The sequence below is a fragment of the Lissotriton helveticus genome, chromosome 8 (assembly GCF_964261635.1).
Source record: "Lissotriton helveticus chromosome 8, aLisHel1.1, whole genome shotgun sequence".
In the NCBI taxonomy this organism is placed as follows: Eukaryota; Metazoa; Chordata; class Amphibia; order Caudata; family Salamandridae; genus Lissotriton; species Lissotriton helveticus.
In genome coordinates, this window is record NC_136069.1 from 1,524,024,937 (window position 1) to 1,524,045,331 (window position 20,395).

Consider the following 20,395-nt stretch of genomic DNA (forward strand, 5'->3'; position numbering starts at 1 on the left):
TCTGGTGACACCCCCCCCGCCTGATAAAGAATCAAAGATTATTGATGCGTCAGGGAAACGGATTGCTGCACAAGCACCAAACACATGGCGCATAGCAAACACACAAGCCTTACTCTCACGCTACAACAGGGTTCACTACGACCAACTAGAAAAATTAATGGAACATCTACCAGATCAATACAAAGATCAGGCAGCAGAGCTTTCACAAGAAGGCAAATTAATATCTAATGCCTCAATTAAATGCGCACTAGATGTAGCTGACACAGCATCCACATCTCTACCACCATGCTCTATCGCCTTGTTTTACTCCTTGCACGCTTCTTTTTTTAAAGATTTTGATGTTATTCTTACGGTCCTTTTATTTCCTTTTACATCTTGCCTTTGTACGCTTATTGTAAAGCGTTCTGATACCCACAAGGGTCTTGTTCGCGCTCTATAAAACTTTCAAATAAATAAATAAATAAATAAGTAAGTTAACACTAGTGTTATCCTCAGACGTCATGCATGGTTACACATTTCAGGTTTCAAACCAGAAGTACAAACTACCATCCTGAACCAGCCCTTCAATCAGAACCAGTTGTTCGGGCCAGAAGTAGATAACACTCTAGAGAAGATGAAAAAGGACACAGACACTGCTAAGTCTATGGGTGCATTACAATCCACCCAGACTAGAAGTTCTTTTCGTCGCTCCTCTTATAGAGGAGGCTCCAAGCAGACCGGCGCAGATAACACATCATCTGTTAAAACACATACACAAACCCCCTCTAATAAAGGCTACTTTAGAGGAGGGTACAGAGGCCACAACAATAAGGGAAGAGGTAGAGGTTTTAACAACAACTGCTCCTCTTCCACTCCCAAACAGTGACTTCTCTCTGCCTCCCCTACAGCATTCCACTCCTGTGGGGGGCAGACTATCGCAGTTCCTACCTGTCTGGAATTCCATCACAACAGACAGGTGGGTAAGACAAATTATCCAACATGGTTACTGCCTAGTACTCACAGCAACCCCCCCAAACATACCGCCCAGGCAGCGTCCAATGTCCACAGAACACATAACCCTGGTTCAACAGGAAGTTCTAGCACTTCTACAAAAAGATGCTATTCAAGTGGTCCCCTTACAGGAACAAGGAACAGTACTCTACTCCCTGTATTTCCTAATACCCAAAAAGGACGGGACATTAAGACCGATTCTCGACCTCCGGCCCCTAAATCACTACTATCAGTCGGATCAATTTCACATGATCACTTTACAACAAGTACTCCCATTACTAGAACAGGGAGACTTTCTTACAACACTAGACCTAAAGGACGCCTATTTTCATGTTCCTATACATTCTGCGCACAGGAAGTATCTAAGGTTTGTCATACAAGGACAACACTATCAGTTCAAAGTCCTTCCATTCGGGGTCACAACAGCACCACAAGTGTTTACAAAGTGCTTTTCAGTAGTAGTAGCAGCACATCTCAGAAGACAACAAATGCATGTCTTCCCTTACCTCGACGACTGGCTCATAAAAGCAAGATCGTTCAACCAGTGTGTACAACACACAAAACAAACAATACAAACATTACACGACTTAGGGTTTACGATAAACTACACCAAGTCGCACCTAGAGCCTTCGCGCGTTCACCAATATCTAGGAGCTACCATAGACACATCGGCAGCTCTAGCGTATCCCAGTCAAGCCAGGATTCAAAGCATTCAGAGCCTAGTCTCCCTTTTTCAATGCCAGCACTCTCTTCAAGCCAGAGTGTTAATGAAACTAATAGGCATGATGGCGTCTTGCATCTTCATAGTTCCTCACGCAAGACTGCAAATGCGCCCACTACAAGAATGTCTAGCACAACAGTGGAATCAGGCTCAAGGTCAGCTCACAGACCTGGTGTTGGTGGACAGCCGTACATATCGCTCTCTGCAATGGTGGAACACCAAAAACTTGACAAAGGGACGGCCGTTCCTAGACCCTGTTCCACAAATAGTGCTCACAACAGATGCATCCCTCACAGGATGGGGAGCCCATCTCCTGCACTATACCACTCAAGGCCAATGGAACAGCCAACAAAAACTGTTCCACATCAATCATTTAGAGCTGCTAGCGATTTTCCTAGCACTCAAGACTTTTCAAGTACAAGTACAAAACAAAGCTGTTCTAATCCGGACGGACAATATGACAGCTATGTATTATATACAAAAACAGGGGGGACACACTCTCTGCAACTGTCCCAGCTTGCACAGAACATTTGGAGATGGGCCATCCCTCAAAACATACACCTGACTGTAGAACACCTTCCAGGAATACACAATCAGATAGCAGATCTGTTGAGTCGTCAGTCACAACAGATTCACGAATGGGAGTTGCACCCACAGGTTCTCCAACCATTTTTCCAATGGTGGGGGCACCCACAAATAGATCTGTTTGCTACCCACGAAAACGCAAAATGCCCAACCTTCGCCGCCAGGTTTCCACACCCACGGTCGGAGGGGAATGCAATGTGGATGAACTGGTCAGGCAGATTTGCGTATGCTTTTCCGCCTCTCTCAATCATTCCACTAGTAGTACGCAAGCTCAGACAACAGTCTCTCAAACTAATACTAGTGGCCCCCACATGGGCACCTCAGCCGTGGTTCACCACACTACTAGATCTCTCACTGGTTCCACATCAGAAATTACGGCTCACGCCATCCCTGTTAACACAGAACCATGGAGAAATAAGGCACCCAGAACCAAGCCAACTGAATTTGGCGATCTGGCTCCTGAGGTCTTAGAGTTTGGCTACTTAAACTTACCACCAGACTGTATGAATATAATTAAAGAAGCTAGAAGACCCACCACTAGAGCATGTTATGCTGCTAAGTGGAAAAGATTTGCAATATTCTGTAACAACAATCACATTGATCCATTGGATGTTTCCATCCAAAATATTATTTGCTACCTTCTACACCTACAAAGGTCCAACTTGGCTTATTCTTCCATACGACTGCATCTAGCAGCAATTGCAGCCTATTTACAAAATAGACAGCATCTATCTCTCTTTAGAGTACCTGCGATAAAAGCATTTATGGAAGGATTAAAATGAATAATCCCACCTAGCTTACCACCTGCACCAGTATGGAACCTAAACGTGGTCCTTACAAGACTTATGGGTCCCCCTTTTGAGCCTTTACACAAGTGTTAACTGCAATTCCTAACATGGAAGACTGCCTTCCTTGTTGCCATCACCTCTCTCAGAAGAGTTAGTGAAATAAAAGCATTCACAATAGAAGAACCATTTTTTTCAGATACACCCTAACAAAGTCGTTCTTAGACCCAGTCCAAAATTCCTGCCAAAAGTGATTACTCCTTTTCACCTTAACCAATCAGTAGAGTTACCAGTGTTTTTTCAAAAACCAGACTATGTTGCGGAAAGGGCTTTACACACCTTAGATGTTAGAAGAGCTCTTTTATACTACACAGACAGGACTAAATCCTTCAGAAAGACAAAACAACTATTTGTATCTTTCTCTTCCCCACACAAAGGCAATCCCATATCTAAAGGAGGAATTGCCAGATTGATTGTAAAGTGTATTCAAATATGCTATCAAAAAGCTAAACGTACACTAACAGTTCCTCCTAGAGCGCACTCCACTCGCAAACTAGGAGCCTCTATGGCTTTCTTAGGAAACATACCACTAGAGGACATATGTAAGGCAGCAACAGGGTCTACCATACACACCTTCACTAAACACTATTGTGTTGACGTGCAAGCCAAGCAGCAAGCTGCAGTAGGCCAAGCTGTCCTTAAAACACTATTTCAGTATGCTGCAACGGATACAAGCGACCACCGCTAAGGTAGACACTGCTGCACAATCGTTGTTAGTGTACAATCTGCAGCTCATATGCCTCGAACGGAATATGCTACTTACCAGTATGCATCTGTTCTTGGCATGTAGAGCTGCAGAGTTGTACACGCCCTCCCGCTTCCCCGGGACTTGTATCCGTTCCAGTACTCATCTTACTTAGATGCACACGCATGGACATCCTTTCTCTTTACTTCTACTAACTCCATCATTTCCCATCATGGCGAAAAACAATCTGAGGATGGAGTCGATGACCATGCGCAGTATTGTCCAAGGGAGGAGTCACCAATCTCGTGACTACAAAGACTTCTTCCAAGAAGACAACAACCTGCAATCATCCGAGCCCAACACCAGGTGGCGATCTATTGCTAAGTGTACAACTCTGCAGCTCTACATGCGAAGAACAGATGCATACTGGTAAGAAGCATATTCCTTACTTTCACGTTCGTGAATGCTTTTTTCAATCTTTCTCATTCTCCCCACCTTTTTTCATAGAGCTAGTAGCGTCTGTAATAGTAAAACCTGAGTATTTTCTCACTAAACCTTTTCCTTCTTTCTGACTTTTCTCTGGAACCAGTCTAGTGCAACAGTGGTAGGCCTGCGTTGCCCTTTTTTAGGCGGTACTTGTGTATTTCAGATACGATCATAGTCTATGATGTTGAGGTAAAACCCCTTCTGAGTAAAACTGTACTATTCTATTAATTTTGACAGAGATCAGAGTATCAGTTGTTCAACTCCCAATTGGAAGCTGATAATCCAAGAGTAGATCTCATCAAGTTTTCCAGTTTTTTATTGCAGCCAGAAAATGCCTTGTTCTTTTATAAGTCCACCTTTTTCTCCTATGTTTTTTAGGCCACTGATAAAGACTTGATCTGTAGTTGCCTCACACGGTCTTATTTTGTGTTGATTCTGGACTCCAGCTTAAAAATTGCCTCATTTAATGTGTCCTGCTTTGTTTCAGCCCGAGCATGATATTTCTCCTGGCAATTTAGTACTATCATTGTGTTCTGTTTTAAATTGTTGGGGAAATTTATGAACATATAGGGCTTAAACAATGCAAAGTTGTAATGCCCACTGAACTTGGTATGCATGTTGCTCCCTCCCGACTTTGAACTTTTCAAATTTCAAACATATCACCACTCCTCTTTTGATACGTATTCTTAGAAACATAAGGCATAAACCTTCATGTCTTTGGTCACTCACAGGCAGATCAACTTTGGCATATTTAACGGATTTATAATAGTCCCCATTGTTTATGTTGTTGTGATAGCAAAAAAGTATGTTCAAGAAATAATTGTGCCTTTCCTTTTAACAATTTTAATTCCAGCATCTGTGCGAGTGTCAATTTGATGACAATGTAAAGTTCAAGAATTTCATTAACGAGGAGGATGCTGATGCAATGCGTTTGCAGCCAATTGGTCGAGATAAAGATGGCTTAATGTATTGGTACCAATTGGATCAAGACCACAATATCCGAATGTATATAGAAGAGCAAGATGATCAGGATGGATCTTCATGGAAATGCATTGTCAGGTAGATCTTTGGGGATGATAACAGTGTGCATGAAATACTGTCAAAATTCATCAGGGGTCTTGTACTAGAGCACTGCTTTGGGGCATGTGTATATTAAATAACAAATAATTGTGATGCCCCTATCATGCAAGTAGTATTGTAATTTCTGCATCGTAAAACCATCACTGATAGTCACGGACATTAATAAAATTCTCTGTTTACAGGGACCAAGAATATTTCTACACTGTTTGCAGGCACCCTGGTATACTAGTACCCAGTATTTCAGATTGTGAGAGGTTGGAAGAGTTCAGCAAGACGAAATGCAAAGAAGCACCTGCAAAAAACCTATGCAGGCAAACATTTCCAAATATTTAGAGAATTTAATATACATATGGTCACAAATGGTTTTCTGAAGACTTCATTGCACCACCTAAAAATACATCCTGTTGCTGAACATCTCTAAATAGAGGGGAAAAGAGCAGCCTGATAGGCTTCTATGTTAAGAGTAAAAACAGTACTCTGCCTCTTAAAGACTCCAGAGGCTTTTATATCCCATAATGCCTTGTACATGTGTTGCCTTATAGAGTTAGTTCTATGTACGGAAACCCTGAACACTCTGTGTGGTGTCTCGTTTGTCGACAATTCCTCCCAGAATTTGAAGTTTTTAGGTCTCGCACCTGGCGATTACAGCGCGAAAGCGCTGTCTCGCCTGCGAGACCTATAGTCACCGGCTCTGCTTCCCAGGAGACAAGAGATGGGCACGCGCAGCATGACTAAATCGGATCAGGTCACACGCAAACAGCATGCCGGAAACACACGCCCACACACGCGCACACACGCGCACACACAGACACACACGCGCACACACAGACACACACGCGCACACAGACACACGCGCGCACACACAGACACACGCGCGCACACAGACACACGCGCGCACACACACGCGCACACACACACACACACACACGCACACACACACACACACACACACGCACACACACACACACACACACGCACACACACACACACAAACGCGCGCACACACACAAACGCGCGCACACACACGCGGACACATCCCCCCCATTACCGGGCTCTTTCCGCTACAGGCTCCGTCACTCCGCCGCATCAGCGTACCACGCTGGCTGTCCCTCCCTCCCTCGTCAGTGGGTCAGTGTGGGCAGCAAGCGGGGCTCTCCACGAGCACGGGAGCCCCGCTAGCTCACACGCTTACTTTCGGCTGGCTTCACAGGCACAGGAGCGCGGGGTAGGCTCCTGTCTGCATCCTGTCTTTTTGCGGCCCCGCCCCCGCCCCAACACAGGTTGCTTGGCTTCCTGTTCAAGCCGGGCTGCGGCAGTGAGTTTGTCAATTAATGTGCTTGTTTTTTTTGGGTGTTGCAGATAGCATAAAGGTATCGGAGCGCTTTACATAAGCGGTGCATTTCAGATGGACGCATTCATTTATAGGCTCGAGGAGAGTGAGCAATTTCCTTATCTTTCCGTTGAGCACTGGTTGCAGTACAGACGTGTGCATTAATTTTTAGGCTCTGGGTGAGTGAGCAAGTTGCCTAGCGTTTTGGGAGCACTAGTTGCATTACAGAAGGACGCATTCATTTTTAGGCACGGGGAGAGTGAGCAATTTGCCTAGCGTTCCGTGAGCACTGGTTGCAGTACAGACGGCAGATTAATTTTTAGGCACAGGGTGAGTGCATGGCACAAATTCCCCTAACCTTACTTAACCAATTATTCCTCGCCTACCATATTAAAGGAGAAACTTTACCATAGGGGTGGAGCGCAGCTATCCTTTGCAGACGGAAGTCACCGCGCTTGCTGCTGTGTGCACTGAGGCGCACAGACTATTTCTGCCATTATTAATATTAATTAAGCATGGAGCCCGCTCCTCAATGGGCCCTGACAGAAGTGGATGCCTGCTTGTGCTCTGGGGGAACTGCAGGACTACTCATCGGCACAGAGTCTCTTATTTTTTTATTCTTTTATTTTATTTGCACAAGTGTCCCGCCCACCGTAGATGCAGGCTGCCACTCTTCAGCAGTCCGCACTGTCATTTAGATGTCCTCTTGTTGTCCTTCCCACTGTGTGTAGTTTCCTGGTCAGCACGATGGATTTCATGCTAGGGCTTGGTTTGTTTCTTCTTTAGCCGTTCTCACTTACATTGGCATACTGCTTGTGACAGGGGCTTGGACTTAGTCTTTTTTGGGCCATTTGTTGCCAGTTGTAGTCCTTTCGTGGCCATATGTGGAGGAGCCTTCGGGAAGGTGCTTACCGCGGGACTTTGAACTACACACCCCGGAATACCACACTTGTGAAAGTGGTGATCTATGATGAAAGAAACTCCATGATGTACGTAACGTGACCCACGAAGGACCGTGGTCCGTGGGAAGTGGGCCAGGGACTGAAGGATACGTGCATCAGCTTTGCTACGTAAAGAAGCAAGGAAAGAGTGGTCAGAGCCTGAGGATCCTTTTATTGCCATCATGTTGCATGTATGCAGGTAGAGGCACTCAGGCCACAGAAGCTTAAGGCTGCACATGCTATGCAGGATGTGGCAGCCGCAGCACGGAGGCGCCCACAGATTGTAATGTTTGGAGCTGCAATGCAATTATCGCCACCCTAAACAGTCGCAAAATAACACATGAAAGAAAAACACACTCTGCAGGAGGTAGAAACACACACATTCACATGCACAGGCAAACACACCAAACAGCTGTCAAAAGTGGTGGCAGGGTAAAACGTAAGACATATATATACACATTTCGGCCACCACGGCGGCAGCAAATAGAGAAAAGGAGGAGTTGCACAGACCAGCACATCCAGATGTGCACGCACAGACGGCGTGCACCACACGATCCACTGATGTTGCGAGGAATGCAATGCTCATACTCTTTAAAACACAACCTTTCAGGAGTAAAGTAGGCAGCAGTTTTTATTTGATTATCTGTCACAGCAGGGTTGTAATATTGACCTTCACCAGGCTGGGTGTGTACTTGTAAGTCCAATTAATTTCTGAATGCTCTCATATGTGCTAATGACATCACCAGCACACTCAAGAGTGCCTGGAAATACTGGAGCTCACGATCTCTTGTTGTTGCTTTGGCGGCCCCCTCCCACGGCCTCGCGAGCCGCGCAGCACTTCTCTAGCACAGTGGCGAATCCCGCATGCACCGCCACTGGGCACGAGCCGCAGGGCTCGCCGATGTGCACGCTCACGGCTGGCCTTCCACTTTCACTTGCTCTGAGATGCCGAAGCCCCAGGGGAGAAATCCCTGCCGCAAGCAGAGGCAGCCTGAGTGGCTAGATGACCTCGGGCTGTGTGTAGTCGGACTGCCCCGGCGCTCATAAGGGTCAGGATACTGGCTGCTTAAAGAACTGCAGCGGAGCTCTGGAAGAGGGGCCAGCGCAGCAGACGGGCAAGGTAGGGGCTGGCGGGCCGATCTCTGAGGTCTCACCTGTGTTCTAGATGTTGTGACGCCTGCAGACAAAGAGAAAAAACCCTGCCTGAATTGTGAGCGACTGCTCTGTTACTGACTGCAGTCGTTTAAGGTGAGGAACACCGAACACGTCGGATTGCATGGCATGTGGGGCGCACTGAGTGGTAGGAGGAGCGGCCTGCAACCCTGGACCACTGTATGTCTATGCTGAACCCCCTCACTCCACAACCCTTGGTCCCCCAACCTGGACTGTTGCAGAAACCCATGGCCCAGTAGTCTTTCATGTAAGTTTAGGAGCACTATCTCCCTATCAAAGTAAAGCCTGGATTAGGTGATTCCAGGGAGATGCGGAGATGTTTCTGATCAAAAGCCAGTCACTCTCTCGAAGTCCCTCATGTAGGATGTACCTCCCTGTACCCAGGCCTGGTTCCTATGGGCTTTATCTTTTCTACTCTCCACACCTCACCCTTTTTTCTCTGTCTCACCTTCCTCTCTCCCAACTTCACCCTCCTTTCTCTCCCCTTCAACTTGCTGCCCCACCCACTTCACCCTTCCACCGACTCAATTACAATAACTTTTATTTAAGTATTAATTATTAAAAAAATTAAAAGCCATTGTTATTTGTAATATCAGTACATCTAAGTCACGTAAATACAAGCACATATTGCATTACAAATGCTATAGGTGTCACATTTGCAAAAGTTATAACTATTGTCATTGTCATGCAAAATGCCAATAACTCAAACTTTAATGCTGCGAGACCTATTGCATTGTAAATGCTAGTTTGAGTTTGTTCAACACCTTTTGTTACTAGAAAGCATTTAGAGGTGTTTTCCATTTATTTTCACTTCATTTCCAACACCTTGCCTTCACCTTTCGTGAAGTTCCTTCTTGTAGAAAGTGAAAAGCTGCTAAAGACATTTAAAAGGTATGTGTGGTCTGTCTCCCAGCCGCACTTTTGGTCAAGGAATGTGAATCTTGCCAAAAAATAAGTCAAATTGATCTGAAAGACAGAGAAGACATGTTGGTTATGTCTTACCCAGTAGAAGATATTAAAACTTCCTTTTTCAGACTCTGCACTGCACCTGTACACTCAAAGAAGATATGCAGAAGATGAAGAAGGAGGCGGACACTAGAAGCAGCTGGTGTTGAGGCAAAGATAAGATTCAACAGATCACGGTTCAGGCTCTGTTCTTGCTAGAGCACCCAGTCCATTGTTTGCCCAACCAACAACAGCAACTTAAGCAGCACCACAAGGGCCAAGGGCGAGGTTCGAGAAATAAAGTATCTCAGAACTAACTCACCGACTCATCAGGGCGACCACCCTCCAACGGCTAGCTTAGACTTCTGCTTCATTCCGCTTCAGTCATCCACTCCAGTGGGAGTGAAGGGGGTGACACAATACAATATCTAAAAGAACAGCAGAAAAAGTCACAGAAGACCAATGCATGCTAACTGTTGTAATAGATAGTTACTCACTATGTTTGTAGGCCCTTCCACCATCTTGTACCACCAAAGCCATTTTCAAAATTCCATCTTGCCAAACCTCATCATTGATACAGATATGAGCACTGGGACCAGTCTCTTTTCCCAACATAGGGAAATGCGTTTATTCAAGATATTTTCTGGTTCAGAAAAAAAGCCAAAGAAGTAGTTCAGATCAATCCTTGAGCTGCATCTTGCGAACAAGTAGATTATTCTTGCGCTCCATTGAATTATCCCACATTTCAAACAGTTAAATTGCATGTGCACTACTGACCAACATACTGCCTAGGTTCACAATTATGTTGCAAGAAGACAGAGAACTTATCTGTAATTTGTAGTAGTGCATTACCACTTCTAATTCGCAGTACTACCCTTTGGTCTGAAACCTGCCCTTCGGACATTCTCTATGTTCATGATAGTAATGGCAGCCTATCTCCATTGACTGAGAATATTCAGCTATTCATTTTTGGATTATTGACTGGTAAAAACCTACAAACCACAGAAAGTGTTACAGGATTTGCAGACAAAAATCCTGCTTTGGCATTGCTTCGGCTTACAGGTAAACCTTCAAAGGTCCGTCGCAGCCCCTGTGCAGATTCCATCCTATCAGGGAGCAACACTAGACACAACACAAAGAAAAATTATTCAACGGAGAGAGTATTGTAAATCAAGATGTGGCATTTCCTCTTTAGAACTCCTAGTCCAACAGCGTATTTCCTTGCTGATTCCCTTTGTATTGCAAAGCGGGGTCTGCGCACGTAATCCCCCTGGATTTTTTCTTCTGACTATCCAGTTTTTGGACTTTTGCTGTGAGCGAGCCTCGCTACTTGACACTCACTGTATATTCATGGTAAAGGGGCTTATTGCTAACCACCAGTGTCCACCTTTTATAATGAGGCAGCTGCTGTGCACCTGGGGTAAGACCAGTCTTATAATGTGAGTGGACATTCATAGTATAGATCTATAGTGCGTACCGAAAGTCTGTGGTGCTTAAACAGTATTGCATATTATAGGCAAAATGTGCACTAAAGTACAGTTTCCCCCCTCTTAGACCTACAGGGTCCAGCGAGATTTCAATCTAGGGGTAAGCCTGCACACCTAGTGTAGATCTATAGTCCCTTACATTATACCTATTGTCCTTATGACACTTTAAGAATAGTCATATTTCCCTGCCTCTGCTCATAATCGGATTTGATGCCTTTGTCTCCCCTAATGGGCTAAGTTAAATACTTTGCTGTCCAGCAGTAGCATCAAGGACCTGCATCTATGGAGGGACTCTGAGCACTTTGCAGGACCCTATCGCTATATCCGGAATCGCCCTCACAGGCCACATTCATTGAGTATTCTGACCACTTTGTGGGTTTGTCACCTCCTAGGGTGGCTGACTTCGTCCCTCATTCAGTAACTACATATAATATAGAAGATATAAGATCCAACAATATACGTAATAATATAATTCGCGATTTTATCTCTGCCATGGTCCTGCAAGAAATGTTTAAGGTCACACGTAATTTCTAAAACGTGAAAATAAGATATAGTGGCCACTACCCTCTATAAAGACTCCGTTGTTCCAGTCTTGGATATTGGAATTTACAATGCAGGAAACTAGTTCCCCCTGTTTATTTGCCTGTGTGATACTGTGCCCGATTTGGACAAGGTCCTAAAGAAGGTGGTTCACGTCTTGTGTTTAACCCACCGAAACACAGATGTGCATAAGTGTCTTGTATGAGTGTGAATGATTGTGAGGAATGTATGAGTTGTAAGGAAATTTGTTTTTTTGGGGATCAACAAAATTGTGTTTAATCTTGCATGATTGTCTTTATGTATATAAATTTTTTATAAAAAATAAAAAAAGTTTTGTATCCATTTGAAAAAAATGACATTTAATGCATTGGTAAAAAAAGGAAAAAGAAGTTAATGAAAATAATAAATATGACCTCATAAAATCCATCATGCTCTTGTAATGTCATAAATATTTGATGTTTGGCATATATTTATACCCATACTAGATTCAATCTTTTGTAAAAGAAATATATGTCTAATGGGAGTGTTTTCTGGTTCATTTTGATCTGTTTAGTTCCCCTCTTACTCCCAGACCTCATTCGCCCTACAGAGGGGGTCCCTTGCTCTCTGATTGTAGCATCAAGGATCCCAACACTCAACAGAGCCATTAACCGTGCTTGACCTAGCTTGTGGGAAAGGAATGGGTAAAGAGGAAACCTGCATCTATTAATAAGCTTGTCACACCCTCTAAATATCCTGAATCTCTACATCCCGCCCGCCCTCCTGCCCCGACGCTTCGATGCCTTACACATGTTCTCTCCTCCCTTCCGCATGGCCTCGCGGTGGTTGGGGGTGACTTCCACGCCGTCATACAGCCTCAACGCGATACAACCGGGACTCCGTCCGCGGTCCGGATTTCCTCTGCTGCCGCTCTATCGAGCTGGGCCTCGGCCCTGGGGCTCTGCGACGTGTGGCGGATCTGGAATCCCCGCAAGGCGCAATATACCCACACATCGGCCTCCCACCATACTCATTCCCGTATCGACCTTCTCCTGCTTCCGGCCACTGACTGCCACCTGGTCTCTGGAGCTGCTATTCTGCCCAGGGGACTGTCCGACCATTCCCCCGTCTCCCTCCGCCTTGGCTCTTCCCCGATGGCGTTCTGGCGTCTCAACGCTTGGTTCCTACAGTACCCCACACTGGTGGACTCGTTGGGACAGGAACTATGCCATTACTTCTCCACCAACGAGGGTTCAGTTCCCTCGCCGGGGACCCTGTGGGAAGCTGGCAAAGCCGTGATTCGCGGGGTGGCAAGGGGGCTTGTACATGCCAAACATGCGGACCAATTGGACCGGCTTGTGGAGCTGGAGTCCCGGACTGAGAGGCTGGAGGCAGAGCAATCACTTGCTGGGCACGCGGACCCCAGCCGGCAGTTGGCGCTGGTTCGAGATGAAATCCGGCAGCTCTCGTTGGACTCGGCCCAAATGCTGTGGCAGTCGTCGGTGGCGCGGGTATATGGCTGGTAGGACAAAAATGGTAAACTCCTCCATAACTTGGTCTCTTATCCCAAAGTTCATCGCATTATTCCAGTGGTCCGTGCACATGACGGTACCCTCCAGGTGACTTCCCCGGCCATTGCCGGAACTTTTGCACACTTCTATACGTTTTTGAAAAAATTTTTATTGCCATTTTTATCATAAGAAACAAAAAAAAACTTGTGATAACACATCGACATCACAAAGCAGTAGCACATCAGCATTACCCAGCAGAATAGCGTCTTAACTCTGTGATCAGTGTTTAGTGTAACAGCATGTTACCCAAAGTCCAATCTCCCCCGCTGCGATGCGTGAGTCATCTGGAGCAGTGTGTGGTATGTGCCTGACGTCTAGCGTCCCCCAGTTACTCGAGGCCCTTACCCCCGTGTCCCCCTCGTGTTCACTGGCAAGGGATCCAAGGCCCACCCAGTGACAGTCCAGTCTCTCCTGAACTACCTTCTTCCCAATCATTCCCAGGGTCCTTTCCCGTTTCGTGACCCTCCCCTCCCCCGTCGTCAGTATGTGTGCTGCGTCGTTCCATGAAGCAGGCCCAGAAGTTTTTCAGCCTGTTCCTGGGTGGCAGTAACTCACTATAAAGTTCAGTCTGCGTGCAGCAGTATGTCATCGTGTTTCACAGTGTCGTATTGTGGGAGGGGGCCCTTCCATCCATCGCATGGCAACACATCTCCTAGCAATCAAAAAAGCCATGTCTACAACCCTCCTGTGTGATGCATGTTATGGTCTAGAGTATCCCAGCAACGCCAGGAGGGGATCTGGTGTCAATGTAAGCCCCACTGTGTCATTCACTTCTCTATACACGTCACCCCAGAAGGTCTGTATCTCTAGGCACTGCCAAGCCACGTGTATGAAGTCCGCGACCTGCGTTCCGCATCTTTCACAAGCGGGGGAATCTCTCAGCCCATATCTATGAAGCCGCGTGTAGTACACTCTGTTTAAGTATTTGAAGTGCACCAATCGGTGCCTGCCATTCAGTGAAATGCGTTTTGTGCTAGCGCAACAATACCTCCAAACGTCCTCCGTGAGGTCTGTGTGAAGGTCCGCCTGCCACGCAAGTCGCGGCTTGGCATATTCCGATGTTCGTTCAGCCAGAGTTCTGGAGTAGAGCCCCGATATTAATCTATTAGGGGTCTTGGCAGCCACCACCCATTCAAATGCCTTCACCGACTGCAGTTCCTCCATCTCGCTGCCCAAGAGCGCCTTCAATGCCAGTCTTACTCTATGGAACTGAAACTGAGTCAGTGGGCTTCCCCCTGTCCCCTCAGTATCCAGCTGATCCCAGGTGCGCGCTACACCATCCTCGAACAAGTCGCCCATGGTGTGTATGTTCAAGTCGCAAAGCGCCTTTAAGACTGCTTTTTCCTTGCACGGGGTTAGCCAGTGGGCCCATTCGATCGCCACGTTCGGTGCATACAGTACGCTACATGCCTGCGCTTCCCTTATGCTGTACCAAGCGTGGACCACCGAGTTTAACGAGTCCAGAAGGCCCGTGCGCCTGTCATTGGGATGTGATAGAAGTGCCGGCAGTGGCCTTGGGGCGGCAACTATCGCCTCAATGCAAACATAGGGTATATCGGTTGGGCCGTGAATCCATCTGTACGCCGGAGCGGCTTGCGCCGCTCTGTAGTAGAGCTCCAGGTCTGGAGCGCCCAAACCCCCCGCCTCGTAGGGCCTGACTAAGATGGACCAGGCCACCCTCGGTTGTTTACCTGCCCACGCCAGACGTATCATGAGTGCACGTTGCTGCAAGAAAAATTCCTAGAGAGCACCATGGGGATGTTGCAGAACAAGAACAATAGCCGGGGCAGGACCACCATTTTCATGAGCGCCACCTTACTCAGCAGTGACAGGGGCAGTTTGATCCATCTGTCGACATCGTCTTCCAATTTGGAAATTGCTGTACCATAATTTTCCGTAACAGCACCTCCGGTTCTGTATGTAGCCTAATCTCCAAGTAGCGTACTGAATCAGTGGTCCACTGTATGGGGTATTCGGGGTCAAACTTAGTCGTCGCCGGAGTAAAGGGAAACATTACAGATTTGTTCCAGTTCACGCACACCCCTGAGAGCGAGCCGAACAGCACCACCTCCCGCAGGACCGGTAGCAAGTGCGTTTCCGGTTCCCTAACGTACAAGAGCGTATCATCAGCGTAAGTTGAAACTATCAAATGGTATGTGGGGAATCGTATACCTCTGTGCCCATGATATTCGCGTAAGACGCAAGCCAGTGGCTCCGCCACGAGGGCGTATAGAATAGGGGACACCCCTGTCTAGTGCCTCTCTATCTGTATCGTGCCCGTGGTCAGCTGCCCTACTCGTATCCTGGCCCTCGGGGAGTCATAGAGAGTGGCCAGAAGGTTCAGAAAAAGTTGTCCTACTCCCAAGCGGCGCAACACGTGCAGCAAAAAAGGCCACTCAACGGAGTCAAACGCCTTCTCCATATCGAGAAATACTGCCACCGCCCGGACCTCCTGTCGAATGTGCTGGAAGGCAGCAAAAAACGTCCTCAAGTTATGTGTGAGGTTCCTCTCCGGGACAAAGCCCGCCTGTTCTGGAGCCACTAGCCTGGTAATCATGGGGCTGATGCGGTTGGCAAGTATTTTGGCAAAGAGTTTCGCGTCCACATTCAGCAGGGAGAGCGGCCTGTAAGAGGCGCACTCGCCCGGGTCCTTGCCGGGTTTCAATATGGTAACAATTATCACTTCCCTCATAGATGGCGCCATTGCTCCCGATTCCATCACGTCCTCAAAGAGTGCCAGCAGCCTAGGAAGCAGAAGATCTGAAAATGCTTTATAAAAGGCCACCGTGAGGCCGTCGCCACCCGGCGCCTTTCCTGACGGCATAGTGGAGAGCGCCAACACTATCTCTTCCCTCTCGAGTGGGCGCATAAGAAACCGCCGGTCCACATCCGTGAGCCAAGGTAACCGTATGTGCGTCAGGTAATCAAGGATCCACTCCTCCCGGACTGGGCCTCTGGAGGCGTACAGCTCTGTATAGTATCGTTCAAATCGCTCCGCCACTTGAGCTGCAGTGAGTAGCTCACCCGTTAGGTAGCTTCTCATCTCAGGAATCTCTCCACATGGTCTGGCCCTCCTCGCCAGTCGCGCCAATACCGCGCCCGGCCGCTCCCCTTCTCCATAGACCCTGGCAGTGGCGTACTTCCCCATATGCTTTACCTCTAAGTCCGCCTCCTCATTGTATTCCTTCAATACGGCTTGTAATTCCGTAGTAAGGTCATCATCAGGGAAGCGCAATTGCTTCTCCTCTATCTCTCCAAGTCTGGCCTCCAGCGTCTGGAGTCGTGTCCTAATTGATTTCAACACACCCGCATGCTTGGAAATGACTACGCCTCGGACATAGAGCTTGAATGCCTCCCACACGGATTGGGTCGAAGGAACCGATCCTACATTGACATCGAAGAAGGTTTCTATATCCACAGCCAATTCGTCTCGGAAGGCAGTGTCCAATAGCGAATACGGGGGGAACCGCCAAGCAAACGGTGGGATCCGTTTCGCCGGGGCCAGGACCGATAGCACAGGTGAATGGTCCGAGTACGTACGGGGCAATACCTCACAGCGGCAAACCATCGACAGCAATGACTGCGAGGCCAACCAGTAGTCAATACGAGTGTGTATATGGAATTGCGCTGAGTAATGTGTGTATCCCCCTAACGTGGGATTCGCGGTCCTCCAAACGTCCTTCAGGTTCAGGTCGGTCATGTGTATGTCCAATTCCCTAGCTGAGACAGTGGGGTGCCTGGTGGGGCCGTCGGATCTGTCCAGATGCGGTTGTCGTACCATATTGAAGTCTCCCCCCCCACAGCACATAGCCCTCAGAGTAAGTCTCTAACCTGGTTGCGATCTCAGCAAAGAAGTCTGGGCAGTCATAGTTCGGTCCGTACATGTTGACCACACAAAGCTCCATCCCCTTCCCTCGACATCTAGTGATTGTGTACCTTCCATCCCTGCCAGTAACCAATGGTGTCCAGGTTATTCTAGATTTGGGGTTTACTCAAGTGAGGACTCCTCTGGCGTGTGTAGCGAACCCAGAGGCGTGTATGTTACCCGCTAGTCCCCTGTATCTCAATATGCGGCTGTCCTCAGGTAGGTGCGTCTCCTGTATTAGTGCAATATCTATATTGTGTCCAGCTAGGTATTGTAGAACCCTCCCGACCTTCCTGTGGTCATTGAGACCGCGGACATTCCATGTGATCAGGGTTAACCTGTCATTAGTGGTATTCGAGTCTCGGCACTCAGACGTCATCACCCAACCATCTCAGATATTGCCTTAAGCTGCACGCAGTGTGAATTTCCCGCATAGCAAGTGACAGTGCAAGCCATGTGACATCGTAAACTGAACATTTCACAGTCAACTCCCACAACATAATGCAAAGAACATACCCCTCCCCACCCGACCCTCCCACGCCTGCCCAACCCCAACCAGGCCGCGCTCCCGCTTCCCTCCCGCCCCTCCTTCCCCAGCCCCCCCCCCATTAACTCAACCAAGGTCCCCCCCATCCACCCATCCCCTCCATCTCCCATGTGCATCATATCCCCCAAACAATACCAGTGGAATACACTCGGGGGCAGAGGTAGCTGGCCAAAGGCAAGTCCTTCTTGTAGTTCAACCGTGAATAGAAAGAAGTAATAGTCAAACCACCCATAAAGAAAACCGCTTCCTGCCCCCCCCCCCCTCCCCCCCCTGGTCTCTATTGTCCCGTTACCGTGTTGCCTCAGTGTTCTGCCCTCAACGGTGGATAGTTCGCCATAGTCCTCAAACGGTCCGCTTAGACCAGCACTCCATTGTCCCCCAGCCTCCTGGACAGCAATTCGCCAAGTGCACACTTAGATCTGGTCAGCAAGCTCGCTGCGCACATAACGTCAGTCCTGTTCTTCTATTGGGCCTTGCTCTTCTTATGAGTGTCTCTGCGCGTGATTCTTCGATTCCTTCTTCCATTCCTTCATGGCACGCTGTAGTTCCTTAGGATCTGTGAAGACGTGTGACTTACCCTGACGATTGACCCTTAATTTCGCTGGGTAGAGCATCGCATAGTCAGTCCCCATGTCACGGAGTTGTCTTTTCATAGGTAGGAATTGGCGTCGTGCTTCTTGCACTTTCGCAGTGAAGTCAGGGAACAGCGAGATTGTAGACCCCTCGTATCTCAGCGATTGTTTCTCTCTCGCTAGTCTTAGCGCCGTATCACGATCCCTATAGTCTAGCAATTTTGCTATGATGGGGCGCGGCAAAGCGCCAGATTTGGGCCTGGGGGCCTGTGAACGGTGTGCACGCTCCACCACGAACATATTTGAGAACACTGTGTCGCCCAGCAGGCTCTTAAGGAGCATTTCTATGAATTGTTCCATGTTCCCCGTCTGTGTAGTTTCTGGCAGGCCCGTTAGGCGTAGGTTACAGCGTCGGGATCTGGCTTCAAGGTCCTCTGACTTGTCCGCCAGCGCCTGCATGGCGCTGGCAAGCTGCTTGTTGTCGGAGTCCACCACGGTCTGTGCCTCTTCAACCTCCGTGATGCGCCTCTCCGCCTTGTCCATTCTCTCCACCTGCCTATCCAATCGCTCTGCCATCCTGTCCATCCGATAGGTCAGGGCATCCATTTTGGTGCCCAGTGCTGCCATGCTTCCCTGGAGTCCCTTATCCATCACCGTCAGCAGGGTCCTTATGTCCTGTGGTGCATCCAGCTCGTCCTGCTCAGCATCCGTCTGCCCCTTGCTCGAGAGTTTCTCAGCAGGTTTAGTGCCTTTGGGGCCAAAAACAGCTTAGGCTGCGCCCTGTCCGGTTTCCCCATGATGTGTTCACTCTTCTCTCGGGTAGCTCCAGGAGGGCGTCCCGCCGTAGGTGGGCGCAGTCTTGATCTCCTATGTCCCTGGTGCGTCACTGCTGTAGCGGGCCCTCGCCGGGGCCTATGTTATACCCAGCTTACAGCCAGCAAGCCTCACACTGACCAACTCCGCCGGTCTCCGGGCGCTGGCAATGGCTGGCTACTCTCCCAGCGTCTCCCAGCAGGCTGCAATGCATTTATTATGGGCTCAGCTCCGAGTGCGTCGCCACCCTGGGGGCTCCGGTCCGGGGCGCTCAATCGTGCGGTCGGGCTCTGGGCAACTCAGGGGCTCCAATAGATTGCGGCAAGAGGAATCAGGGGCCTCCCTAATACAGCCACTCGCCTCTATGTAATGTCTCTAAGCCGTCTCCGCACAATTCTATCTCCGCATGGGCAGGCGCTCCTCCGCCGGGATATCGTGCGGCCTCACTAGGCACCTCCGGAATTCCCCTCTCCTCACCTCCGGGGAATCCGCTCTGTACACCTGCTGTTGCCGCCACTGCCGTGTCGTCCCGAGCGGCCCTGCCCGGCCGGGTCTCGCTGGTCTCGGTCTCTTCCCCACGCAAGGACACTGCTCCACATGCGGCTCTCCGCCCAGGCCGCAACGTGCTTTCCGGGCGCTGTGCTCACAGTCTTCGCGCGTTGAGGGCAGCGATTACCTCGTCAGCAATTCCGCTGTCTTAAACTGCCTATCTCAGGCAGTTTTGGGCACCGCACGGTCAGGATAATTGATCGGATATTTTACGAGACGGAGGAGCTCTTGGTCTACGCGGCCATTTTCCTCGCCGGCTAGCTCCGCCCCCCTGCACACTTCTATACGTGCCTCTATGCGGCGCGACCAGCGGATGTGCCCCATACCACCCTGTTGGACGGGGCTGGTGCCCGGCTCCCCTCTCTCACTCGTGAATCCGCGACCGCCCCTTTACCTTGGACGAGGTTCTGGAGGCCATCCCCCTCCTTCACCCTGGCAAGACGCCTGGCCCTGACGGGTATCCACAGGAATACTACGCTGCCTTCCGGGATATCCTGGCTCCCCGAATTTTGGTCCTGTTCCGGCATGTGGCGGAGACCGCTCTCCCCTCCCCCCGCCCCCCCCCCCTGCAAGACCTGGTCCATCCCGACCAGTGTGGGTTCATGCCGGCCAGGGGTACCGTCATTGCATCCGTCGCCTCCACCTGGCCTTGGCCCACCGTGCCCGCCTGTCCCCGTACCTCGCCCTTCTC

At 48.9% G+C, this 20,395-nt stretch overlaps 1 protein-coding gene across 1 annotated transcript in view; it reads left to right on the forward strand.

The window, feature by feature from the left end:
- The window catches only part of RSF1 (remodeling and spacing factor 1), a 713,574-nt gene that overhangs the window by 100,437 nt on the left and 592,742 nt on the right, over positions 1-20,395 (forward strand). Inside the window, exon 4 of the mRNA XM_078658500.1 lies at positions 5,166-5,371. Coding sequence (XP_078514626.1) covers positions 5,166-5,371 — 206 coding nt within the window. The remainder of the gene's footprint in view (positions 1-5,165; positions 5,372-20,395) is intronic.